Source organism: Dunckerocampus dactyliophorus, chromosome 9 (assembly GCF_027744805.1).
Source record: "Dunckerocampus dactyliophorus isolate RoL2022-P2 chromosome 9, RoL_Ddac_1.1, whole genome shotgun sequence".
Lineage (NCBI taxonomy): Eukaryota > Metazoa > Chordata > Actinopteri > Syngnathiformes > Syngnathidae > Dunckerocampus > Dunckerocampus dactyliophorus.
The window spans coordinates 7,852,501-7,865,707 of NC_072827.1; the positions used below are offsets into that span (position 1 = coordinate 7,852,501).

Genomic DNA, 13,207 nt, shown 5'->3' on the forward strand with positions numbered 1-13,207 from the left:
GTTTCCAGTGACAGTGGAACCTCACGTTTTGTTATTCATTTGTTCCGAAAGGTCAGACGAAAACTGAATCAAATTTTCCCCATAGGAAATAATAGAATGCCATGCATCACAAGAAAATTTAAAAAATGGTAAAATCAGCAGTAATTTTCCAAGTACAATAATTTTTCGAAAACAAGGTAATATTATGGTTATGGCTTAATATATTTTGAACATGGATACAGTTTACATTAAATGCTTCATGTTACAATGAGCATAAAGTTGAAATATTAAAAAGGCTGGGTTTTTTTTATATATAGTTGTGATATTATAAGAAACAAACACCAAAAATACAGTTGTCATTTTTGGAAAATTAGGTTGCGAAAAAAAATTATATTATGAGAATAAAGTGAAGAAAATATGGGTATAAAGTCATAATTACAAGAAGAAAAGTACAAGGGGAAAAAAAAACAGCAGTCAAAATAGTAAGAGAAAAAAGGTGCAATTTTATGACAAACTCAATATTATGAGGAAAAATAATGTCATTTTAGTAAGTAGTAGTTAAGCTGTTAAAGAAAAAATATCTAATTTTTAAAAGTTATAACGTTATGAGAAACATTATAAGGTTGTAATTTTTGGAAACTACGCTTGGGGGAAAAGTTATAACGTGGGGATAAAGTCAAAACATTATGGGAAGAAAGTCATCAAAGTTTAGATATCTGGAAAATTAAAAAAAAACAAAAAAACAAAAGTAAAGATGTGAGGAAAAAAAGAGCAAAGAATGAAGTTGATATTAATAATAGACTTCTACCTCTATATCACAAAGCATACAAGTAGATGCTGTTTTTTCCTGAAATATATATATATATACACACATACAGTAATATAATATAAACTTCTTAGCATATCTACATGTGGCCCTTGGTGGAAAAAGTTTGGACGCCCCTGTTCTAGTCCATTCCAAAGTTAACTTTAAAGAGTGGTCGGTTAGAGCTGTAATACTTGCCCACTTGAACATTATTATAAACTTCAGCAACAGGTACAATCATCATTACACACACTGGCCCGCCTCACTTTTGGGTTATGTGTCGCTCTTAAACTGTTCCCTCTGCAACCTTTGTTAACAAGGATTCTTTACATTACAATCCTCTTGTACCAGACGTTACATTCCCACCTTTCTACCATTTCTTTCTAGAATGCACTTGTTTCTCACCTTATTTTAGGGGTATTCCGATCTGACATTGAGCTTGGATATCGGGCCAATATCAGCAACAAAAAAAAATTTGCATCGAATTGTATCGGCCTGCATCTAAAATCTGTGATATTAGCAGTTGATTCCAGACTCCACCTCAGCATGTCTATCTAGCAGCAGCCAGATAGAGCCCACGTGATCAGAACAACAGCATGTGCTAACGTGTTACGTGTGAATTAGGAGCAATGTATTTTTCATTAAAGTCCGAAACAGATGTTGCAGCTTAGTGCAAAACTTGTCATGCACAAGTTTCCCGTGGTGGCACCGAACCGGGGAAGTTTAATACGACCAAACTCATTGCATACTTGAGTACAGGAAACTCCCACAGGATGACAAGAAGTCATTAGCTATAACAGAAAAGATGACTAGCCCCTGTTGGTGGTGAGTAAAGTCTGGTTTAAATGCTTAATTGAGCACCTTGAACCTTTCCAACATTCCACACTACAAAATAAGTCATAAAAGTATGTATGGTTCGTGCTGATATCAGTATTGGCCGATATTCAAGGCTACAATATTGGTATTGGATTGGAAATGAAAAACGTTATCAACGTTCTGACACTTGCAGCTCTTTTTGCAGCCATATTTAAGTTTTTTTGTTTGTTTTTTTTAGCACAGATTTATCTGACTCAGAAATACGCAGTGCTCTTGAACACTGCACAAGCGTAGGGCGCACTATGTTTAGTAATGGAAGCAAAGAAGCAGATACAGAGTTCCTCGTTGTTCTGTGTGTGTTCTATGAACAAATAAACCACACACACACACACACACACACACACACACACACACACTAAAAAGCCACCAACGCATGGATGCTTTGTTTGGGCACTCCAGTCCACGGACTAGATTGTGAGGCGCACTGTTTTGCCATATGAAAACTGGGACATCTTTTTAGTAATCATTTTTGTTGAAAATCGAATCATATGAAAACCGGGGTGTACAAAAAAAAACCCGAGGTTCCACTGTACTTACAAATACATAAAGAGTTCTTAACCACAGGTTAAGCTTGTTTAAATATCAAATTTAGTGGAATTGCAATGTAGAAAAGTCATCAGTACATCAAGAAATATTCATCAATGGCTGTGCTCCCACATACAGTATAGTACGGCATCTGGCCTGGATAAGAAATCAGAATTTTAAACCAAAAGACACTGTGGTCTGTACTGCTTGGCCGTTGCCATCAAGTTCCGAAGCCAAAGTCCGTAATGGAGCAACCTTAAACGTGACTGTGCTGCCTGCAGTCCTGACCTGTCACCAGTAGAGAGCATGGGCCACATTTTCTAATGCAGAATGTGGCAGGAAGAACACTTGCTCTCCTCACTCAAGAATGATTTGATTGAAGAAAGGAATGCAATTACACCTGAAATGCTTCATCACTGCGTCTTCACGGGCACCGTTACAAAGCAGTGGTTCATTCATGTCCCAAATTTATTGTCTTGCTATTTGGTAATGTCCCTGCACATTGTTGTAATTGCAAGTAAGATATAATTTACTGATTTAATGGGTTTTTTTTTAACGTACATGGGAATAGCACATGAACTTTATGTTCACATAAAGCAGGGGTGTCCAAAGGTTTTTCCAGCAAGGCCCGCATGGTGAAAAATGAAAGGATGCAACTTTGCCACTTTGGTATTTTGAAGTTATATACATATATATTTCAAGAAAAAACTGCATCTCAGCTTTGTCATATACAGGTAGGTTGAAAGGCCTATTATTAGTATCAACTTCACTCTTTGCTTTTGTTTTCCCAGTTTTTGCTGGGGTTTTTTTAATCCAACTTTCTTGCTAAATGTTCTTCTCGTAATATTATGACTTCACTCCCATAATATTTGGACTTTATATGCATAGTATAATAACATTTTCCCCAGCGTAATTTTCCAAAAATGACAACTTTTTAGTTTTGTTTGTTTCTCATAATATTACGACTTTAAGTTTTTTTAAATTCATTAATGCTTCAACTGAAGTGGTATTATTTTTCCTAATAATATTATGAGTTCATTCTGATAAGTTTTTCTTGTTAGAATGAAATTTTTTCTCTTGCTTATTATTTTTTTTTATATTCTTGTAAAATTGCATCTGTTATTTTTCATTTCTGACATTTTTTCATTTTACAACTATTTCAACTGTCTTCTTGTAAATTCTCTTCTTGGACTTCACTTTATTTACAAATCACTTCATTCCCATAATATTCAGATTTTATTTTTGTAACAACTTATTCCACAACCTAATTTTTCAAAAATTCCCACTTTATTTGTTTTATTTTTCAGAATTTCACAAAATTGGTCTATTTAATATTTCAACTTAATGCTACTAAAATGTTATTTTTGCTCATATTATGACTTTATTCTTGTAAAACCACTGCTGATTTTTTTTTTCTTTACCGTTCCCTTGTTAAATTATCTTTTAAGAATGTGCTGCTGGCCAATAAAAAACAGCTGTGGGCCGAAAATGGCCCCCAGGCCACACTTTGGACACCCCTGGCGTAAAGTGATAAATAATTGCTGTAGCTTGATAGTCAGCAAACCTTCACCGATGTGACCGTGTCCTGTTTGTGTTGAGCAGAAGAATCAGAGAGAGCTGACAAAGATGAGGAAGTGTCTGCGTCCCGAGGAGCTGGTGTCCCACTTGGGTCAGATGGACACTCAGATGCAGCACCAAGAGCTGGAGAAGAGCTATCAGCTGGTTGTGGAAGACTACCGGAGAATCATCGAGAGGCTGGCGACGCACGCCTGATGAGGAGACCTTGCTGTTTGTGTGTACAAAGCCCTGAACTCGTGCTGTTGTGACCAACAAGAGACACTGGTTAAGTTGTCAAATGAAACCGTGATGGAGGAATAGTGCAGCTGGGGTGGGGCCACACTTCCTGTTTGTCCCACATGTCGTGTTTATAGATCTCGTTCTCAACATTTCCCGTTGTCCCACTCTTTTGCAGCACTTCAAATAAAAAAGGTATTTGTAGGTGGTGCCTTGTGCATTTCTTCACTAATAATGATGGAGATGCTCAATATCAGCTTTCTTACCGATATCGTCATTGCTGATATCGGCAGGGGCTCTTCCCCCAAACTAGTGAAAACATAATGCTGCTTCTACTGGGTGCATTTCACAGACAGTTTGTGCAAAATAAGACAAATGCTGCAAAATGTTTTACAAGTTATAGAAAAAGTGTCAAAACGCAGCGTGTGACTCTTTGAGTGATTCTTCCTGGGGTGTGATATCACATTAGGGTTGTCTTCTTTCAATACTTCCAAAGTCGGACTTTAGTTGTGCATTTCCTTAGTTTTTACGTTGTTTCCTGTTTTGTGCTCTTAGTTTGGTTTTGTTTCTGTTGAGGGTTTTTTTTTCCAATTAAAAAAAAAAAAAAAAAAGATCTATTTTCTAATTAGGAGTCTATTGGCTGACTTGTGTTCTTTTGGAGGTGTTTTAATAAGCAGAATAGTTGTGTCCTATTACGTACATGAATTAGCTGCCTCTTTGTAGCTGTTTTTATATCTTTAGAACGCACAAAAAATGATGTGCGTTCATGTCTCATATGATTGTGGATGATGAGCAAAATTACAAAAAAAACCCCAGCACTTTTCCGTTTAAGCAAACAAAAATATACATCCTAGTCTGGAATTAGCCATAAGATGCAAATATCATTATTCATAATAATTCATAATTCAAATCAGACATTCATCAGGACAACTCTGAATCAAAATACATGGCAAAGACTATATGGCACCTACAGTTTCCTGCTTGTTGCCATTGGCAGGTACTTTGCACTCGCTGGAAAGTGCGTGCAGTGGTACCTGTTTCTCATCAGTAGTAGTAGGGGTGTCACGAGCCGAGATTGTACCATCACTTTTAAGAAATGTACAATGGAATTTTTTTTTTATCACAATATATTGCAATCTACTCATTTCATTTCTGCTACGTTACCTTGCATTGCTCTTCACAAGGGTACACTCTTGTGCACTGTGTGAATGCTAGCGGCGCCGCCTCCACCCACCAAGAGAAAGAGACCTTATGACTGACAAAAGGGCTCACCAATTGCTGAAACCAATGCACAGAGTGAACCCTCTTCCTGCCTGTTTGGAGGCGGGAGAAGAGGAAAACAGACACACGTGCACATGGGAATATACTGAGGCCGGCAAAATGATCAAGTTCATTTTCATTTATTGTGTGATTAATTTATTGATTTATTGTCCCAGGCATAGCACCCATGTTTTAACAAGAAATCTTGTTACGTTTAAATCTCGCAAGATCTTGTGACACCCCTAGTAGTCAACGCTACTATTTCGGCGTCACGTTACACACAAAGAGAAAAACACTCATTACAAATTGCATACAGTGGGACCTTGGTTTTTGTTATTAATTTGCAAAAGTCGAAAGCAGAAAGGTACAAAAAACCCCACAATTTTTCCCGTAGGAAATCATGTAAATCCAATAAGTCTGTTCCACACACCCAAAAATACAAATAAATATAATAACAGAATAATTGTGGTTTTACATGCAGAAACCAGTGCGTCGATGCGGACTTTCTGTACATCCTGGCGAGATTGAGTTTCTCAACTTCTTTATCAAAGTGCTGCCATTCGCAACCTGCTTTGGCCCCGTGGTGGGTTATTTAGCAGTTGTAAAAAATGCATGGACAGCGAGTCAGCTACACAAATGGTGTGCTTTGTTTGGACATTCGATTAGACAGAACGATAGAGTACAGGGCAAACGGACTAGAGCAGGGGTGTCCAACTCGTTTTCATTGAGGGCCGCAATGCAGTTATGGCTTGTAACTGTCAATACTGTATATTAAATATGAATATAACCTTGTGATGATATCATGCAATAGCCCATGCATTTTATTATTATATTTTAGCAACAAATTGGTGGATTTGAAATGAGAAGTGAAGTGAGAATGTCGAGGTGACAAGCTGACATTCAAGTATTTATTTTTGATAAGAAAAAATGCTCGGAATATCTTCTTACATGATCAGATAATACAGTATTCCAGTTCTTTTTCTGTCAAAATAAAAGAACAACTACATTAGATCAGGGGTCACCAACGTTTTTTCTTGCGAGAGCTACTTTTAGAAAATGAAAATGGCCACGAGCTACTCATTTTTGTAGAAATGATTTTCATACCTTATTTCAACCCAAACAGATCAAATATGCTTGTTTTACCAAAACATTCACAAAATGCTGGCATCCATAACTCACATTTTATGTTTCAGAACACTTTTCTTTCGAGTGTTCTCACATTATTAACTGAAAACCTGAATGAAAAGCAGGCTTGCGGGCACCTCGTGTGGTCGTGGGGGGCTACCTGGTGCCCGCGGGCACCAAGTTGGTGACCCCTGCATTAGATGGTTAAAAAAAAAAAGGGCATTTTTGACAAACATAATTCCCAGGCTTTCACGAGCCACGTAAAATAATGCGGTGGGCGACATCTGGCCCCCGGGCCTTGAGTTTGACACCTGGACTAGTGCAATATTGTACGAAAACAGAGGCAAAATGTTCGACCCTGACCGAATCATAGGAAAACCGGGGTTTGACTGTATTTACAATCCAAAAGTGAAACTAGGAAATAATTTCCAACCGCGGTTATACTGAGCTTGTTGCTTGCTGTGGAGCACGGTGCAATTTGGTGAGGTCTCACTCGAACACCGCTATCGTTATTAGTAGAAAAACCAATACGGATATGATCCGACGTCTGATTTTTATGCAAATATCGGACATCCCTAAACACTGAATAATTCTGTGCTTCTGAGTTGTATGTCTGTACCTTTTTTTATATCCTCTTGAGTAATAATTCCATGGAAACTGTGGTCACTTTATGAGGAGTACCTATAGAGGTGTAACATGCTCTCCAGCTGTAAAGGAGACAGGATGTGGATGATTGCACAGCAGCAGCGTAGCGTAGCTGCCTGCATGTCTGATGACCACATTTTCTAGTATGCTTTTGCCATAAAGTACCTGCTAGAAATGTCATTTTGTTCAGGCAGCCTCTCCTGGTTAATGCAACTTCTAATCGCCACCGATGTCAAGGGCTTCAATGTGCTAATGATTATTATGATGTGCAATTGAAAACCTTTGTATCCTGCTCGTGCCGATCAGCATGATGAATACCTGGCGTACTTTATGATACTTTAGGGCATTGTCACTAAATGAAGACTGCCGGGTCAATTTTCAATTTTTTCCCCTCCCTTTCCACCTTGCAATGCCTCACGTTTGTAATATGGCTTGATTGAAGCCACTCCTGTACACAAGGGGCCTCATCTCGATGTAGTTGGGCTTTTTTTTTTCTGCTGCGTGTGCATATTTTTCATTGCACTCCACTCAGCCGACTGACCCACTGGTGCATAGTGGCCTTGTTAGCTAGTCATGGCGTTGTAAGTCTCTTTGTGATAGACGCTCTGATATGCATCTAGATACACGGGTTACGATACCATTCAAAAACTATATATTTTAAAAACGGAACGATTCCATACTGTGTACAAATGAGACGCTTCAACTGTCACATTTGTTGATGTAGACATCATTCTTACATTAGAGAATAAAGAAGCTAGTTGTATGGAAGTGGCATGCTTACAGTATTTTCAAATGTTCAAAAGAGCACATCACATCCCCACGCATGCTGTAAGGCAAGGGTCCCCAAACTTTCAGACACAGTGATTAAAAAAAACACTTTAACACTTTAAATAATAAAAAAAAATGTAAATAACTACATTGAATTGTATGTAAATGGACATCAGTTTTGGAAATATAGGCCATAGTTGTATTCAATAAATAACATACGGTTAGAAATCCCACAGTTTTGCATGTTTGTTGAGAGCGGCGACCTGTCCCACTCTGTTGGACGGTCCTTGAACGCACCTAACTAACTTTCTGTCAGGCTGCACGGATAGACTACTACAATGTATTTTTCCCCTTTTTCTTTCACCTCATATTTGGTCCCAAATGCTGAATCTGTCTGGGAATGCATAAAGGTAAGATTTGATGACGTTGTTAAATGCTAATGTGCATATTTGTTCGGTCCACAACCTCCAGTTAATTCATGCTAGCACACATATCAAACAGCCACGTATAATCTCCTGGTGGTTGGTGGGTCGCTATCCGTTTAGTGCTTTTAATTTGATGTTGGTCCCGTCTTAGTTTTACACAATACATAAGAAATAAGATAAATTAAATTGCTATAATGTACGAACTGCTACAATTTACATCCATTCTCAACTTCAGTCATGGTAAGCTAGGGTGCATGCCAGACAATCCTTTCGCCTGCAGCCCAGCCTCTCGTGTTGGTTAAGAGATGCATTGTCAACTAGTTATGTGCGATACCTCTGATTACTCCCGCCAAGCACAGTTATGTTTTTGCCTGCGTTCATCTGTTTGTGTTCAAAATAACTTGAAATGTTCTGAATGGATTTGGATGAAATTTCCAGGAATTGTCGGAAATGGGATATGGAAGAACTGGTTACGTTTTGGGGGTGACCCAGATCACCGTCTGGATCCAGGATGTTTTTTGAAAGATTCTTAATTCTTAGATTCTTATTTTCGGCATTTGTGCATGTAACTCCACAAAACATGGTCAGAGCACTAAAAAATACAGGACATGTTTCCAACAGGTTGATGTGAATCACAATATGGGGGTAAGTATGGCGCATGACGGAGGTCTGCGCTCTCAGAGGCCTTCCGTACTTGAGTACTACTATAAGAATTAGGGCTGTCCGATACTGGCTTTTTTGCCGATATTGTCCAACTCTCAATTTCCTATTCCGATATCAACCGATACCGATATGTGTAACATCACATATGTTTTTCTTGATTAAAATTGTTGTAAAGTAACAATACTCTTAAGTGAGTACAGTTGCTTTGTTGGCTACTTTACTCATGTCTGAGTAGATCAGAAAACATTTGTGTTTCTTGTGCCTTGATTTATGTAATTTTTAAAAAAGATGATTTAGTTGATTTAGTTAATGGGTATTGTTTAAAATACATGAAATATTTTGATTGATAACTTTCATATATATATATATATATGGTTTTTCGCTGATATACAGGGTCAGGCAAAATCATCTGACACATTTGTAGGTTAAATAAAAGGCAAATAAAGTAAAGAAACAAAAAAGTGTTTTTATTTTCGAAAAGTACTTATAATGCCATTCTGTTTCATTATGTTTTAAAAATTAAATCAGTCAAATGGGATCCATTATTGTCCACACACTCAATGCAGATCCAGTAGCTGTGAAGTTGGTAACCCATAACCAGATGGTGTTTCCAGCTGGTACGGGATCATGTCTACCAAGACTGAAGTGCAAACGGAACGCTCGTTGTGTTGCAGATACAGATTGGTTTGTTTTGATAAACGTTTCCACAATGAAAGCGCGATGCTCACCAGTCCAATTCATGGCAGCAACTGAAAAAGAAACGAAAAACAATGGCATTATAAAGAAACAAAGCAAAATGGCATTATATGAAAAAAAATGGCATGATATGTACTTTTCGAAAATAAAAACACTTTTTTGTTTCTTTACTTTTTTTTGCCTTTTATTTAACCTACAAATGTGTCAGATCATTTTGCCTGACCCTGTATATATATATATATATATACTGTATATATATATATATATATATATATATAGAGAGAGAGAGAGAGAGAGAGAGAGAGATAGACATCTATATATAGATCTATATACTCCTGATCAAAATCTTAAGACCAGTTGAAAAATTGCTAGAATTTGCATTTTACACATTTGGATCTTAATGAGGCATCTACCAAGTGATGTTTATGCAATCGGCTCGCACTACCTTCACAATCGACCGGTAGCTTGTGATCGACGTAATGGCCACCCCTGCTGTAGGGTATATATTTTAAAGATTTTCTTTTGAAATGCAAAAACTTTGAAGCATAATATTTAGCAGGTCCATTTCCACTCATTCTTCTTCGGCAGTCGATCCGCCACTTAGGTGCAGAGAATGCAGGGTGTGCGTTCCTTATGGAGACGAGGCCATTATCGCCGATCCAGCAGCGGGCCTTCAATCGCTGTGCTTTTGTTCAGAGAGTACACAGACTGTCTATTATGTTGCGAGGCAAATTTATGTGCAAAACTTCCATTAAGTCACTCTCTCTTTTCATATTTCTGAAGAAAACCCATGCATGTTCGGTTTGCAGTCTTTGTCCATCGTGTTTCACCATGTTTTAATCATGCGAGCAACGTAAGATATCGGCAGTGGGGATTCATTCCCTTCTCATTGGAGCAGAAGCAAAAGCGTTGCATTGCTAGACTGGAATATTTGGTTTCACCTGTGGTATTTTGGCCTTATGGCGCCTCCAACATCTCTGCACTGATGCAGACAGTCTGGACTTTGGACTGGAGCCCAGTTACACTGACGGCACTCGCTGAAAATGATACCTGTGCGGAGCAGCGGCGTCTTAGCTGCCAGGTTCCCAGGAGAGAACGGGCAGAGAAAGACCGAGCACCCACCTCTACTCCCCCACCCCGCTCTACATAATTCTTGTCTTATCATGTTCCTTTTCTCTTTTGTGCTCCTTAGATAGAGCCACATTCCCCCTGGCGGGGCAGCGACCCGGTCCCCTTTCACCCTTTAACGGCCCCTCTTTAAGATAATGTTTGATGTGCTGACAAGCAGAACCTAAGCACTGCAAAGGAAACTAAGTTTGACATCTTTTAATTGTGTGTCAGAGAGCAGAGATTGAGCTTTTCGGGCTGCAGATAAGGTGGTTTGTGAAGTGATGGATGCGATGGTGAAAGCGAAGCGCGTCCAGTGAAGCAGCGGTCTGTAATCTCCCCCAATAAACAGACAAGAAGGATTTTAAACACATGTCAGATGGAGGCCGAGATCGCTCAGTTCTTCTGGAAGTGATGTCGATCAACACAAGAGCGCCTCTTAGCCAAATGCTTTGGGATCAATGCTGCATCTTACATGGACCTGTAAAGGCTATTGCTTCTATTTAGCCCTGCTTCCTGGTAGTCAACGATCACAATCAATTTAAGAGGTTTTCAAGTTGTATTAAAAAATAAAGGCAATATATTTGCTTACAGCGCTGGACTGTAGCATCAACAAGGACATTCTATGAAAAAGCTCAGAATGAAAGTGCACGGCGTCTAGAGTACATAGCAGTTGCCTTGCCCCTCTCGAAGGTGAAAGTTTGTGTGAAAGTGAAACTTAAACTTGTGTGAGAGTGAGAACAATGGATCTGTTGTGTGTCTGCCTCTTCTCCCAGTGTTTTTCCATCAGTCAAAGTGTTGTATAACTCTGATTGTGCTACGTGAGTGTGTGTGACATGTAGACCTATATGAGAAGCTATTAGATTACCAATGCACTGAGCTAATAATAATAATAATAATAACAATACCTATCAGAATGCACTTTAAACTAGGGGTGCATGATAATTATTGGGACGATATGAGGGGATTATGACATCATCCCGATAAATCAGATTAAAAATAGCTCTGATAACCGCTAATTAAAATAAAAAACGCTCCAATGAGGTGAGATTAAAAACCCGTCGAGCACACAAAAAACCTTATTAGCCACTTGAAATGCCGGTGCTGCACCATTTGAAAAGTGCAAAAGGCTTGCCAGAGACCTCCATAGCAGCACACCGGCTGCTCAGAGCATGTGTCCGAACATAGTGCACTTTGCTGGGCCACAGCAGATGACTCCCTCCGCTCTATACTCCTGATAGTAGTGATGTGGTAGTAGTAATGTCATGATATTTCCATCCATCCATCCATCTTCTACCGCTTATCCGAGATCGGGTCGCGGGGGCAGCAGCCCAAGCAGGGAGGCCTAGATTTTCCTCTCCCTGGCCACTTTGTGCAGCTCCTCCCGGCAGATCCCAAGGCGTTGCCAGGCCAGTTGGGAGACATAGTCTTTCCAACGTGTCCTGGATCTTCCCCAAGGCCTTCTACCGGTTGGACTTGTCCTGAACACCTCCCCAGGAAGGCGTCCGGGAGGCATCCTGACCAGATGCGCAAGCCACCTCATCTGGCTCCTCTCAATGGTGAGGAGTAGCGGTTCTACTCCAAGTCTCTCCCGGATGACAGTGCTTCTCACCTTATCTCTAAGGGAGAGCCCAGCCACCCTATGGAGAAAACTAATCTCAACCGCTTGTACTCACGATCTTGTCCTTTCAATCACTACCCAAAGCTCATGACCATAGGTGAGGGTAGGAACGGAGTTGGGTAAATTGAGAGCTTCGCCTTTTGGGTCAGCTCTCTCTTCACCACAACGGACCGATGCAGGGTCTGCATCAGTGTAGACACAGCACCAATCCGTCTGTCCGGAGATGACATGCCACCATTTTATGGGCGAGAACCATGGACTCGGACTTGGGGTGCTGATTCACATCCCAGCTTTAAAACAAACAAACAAAAAAAGATAATAATAAAAATAAATTATAGAGAGAAATATTTTTACAAATAATATGTAAATAATAAAATAAAATAAGTGTCTTTTTGACATGCATTATTTCCAGGCTTTCGCAGGCCCAATCCACCCCCCAGGCCATGAGTTTGACACCTATGATTTAGGCCAAAAATACGTAAATTTTGCTTGAACGTGCATATTTTTGACCAGTAACAACCCAGAAACAGCGATGATTTCTGAATTCATATATTTTGAAAAATCTTGATAAAGTGAAGCTACAAAATTGTAATCCTCAAGGGACGACTGTACAGAGAACTGTCATATGTGGAGGTGCTTGCAGTACTTGCTTCATCCTGAAGCGGCAGGGGAGTGCGTGAGCTGGAAGGTGCTTGTCACGGCTGTCCTTCCATAGAGAGGAAATGCCAGTGTTTTGCAGCGGCTGAAGAGCTCTGCAGAAGGAATGGATGTACAGTATTTGACTCCCAGGATGGAGGATTTTATATCCAAGCTCGCCAGAAGATGATCAGACCTTTACAACAAAGTATTCACAGAGAAGGACAGGGTGCATGCACTTCATATACAGATAAAGATACGACAACAAATGTTTTTCAGTTA

General features: G+C 39.4%; 2 protein-coding genes across 3 annotated transcripts in view; both read left to right on the top strand.

The window, feature by feature from the left end:
- The window catches only part of hat1 (histone acetyltransferase 1), a 29,269-nt gene extending 24,041 nt beyond the window's left edge, over positions 1 to 5,228 (top strand). The window contains exon 11 of the mRNA XM_054787718.1: positions 3,788 to 5,228. Within this exon, the coding sequence (XP_054643693.1) occupies positions 3,788 to 3,958 (171 nt within the window). The 3' untranslated portion in view covers positions 3,959 to 5,228. The remainder of the gene's footprint in view (positions 1 to 3,787) is intronic.
- Positions 5,229 to 8,089: 2,861 nt separating this feature from the next.
- dlx1a (distal-less homeobox 1a) overlaps positions 8,090 to 13,207 on the top strand; it is a 51,643-nt gene continuing 46,525 nt past the window's right edge. Inside the window, exon 1 of one of the 2 annotated variants that reach the window (XM_054787631.1) lies at positions 8,090 to 8,187. Coding sequence is in view for 1 of the 2 variants with exons in the window: in XM_054787633.1 (XP_054643608.1) it covers positions 8,116 to 8,187 (72 nt within the window). In the remaining variant the exon portion in view is untranslated. The remainder of the gene's footprint in view (positions 8,188 to 13,207) is intronic. The other variant, XM_054787633.1, reaches the window with a different exon arrangement.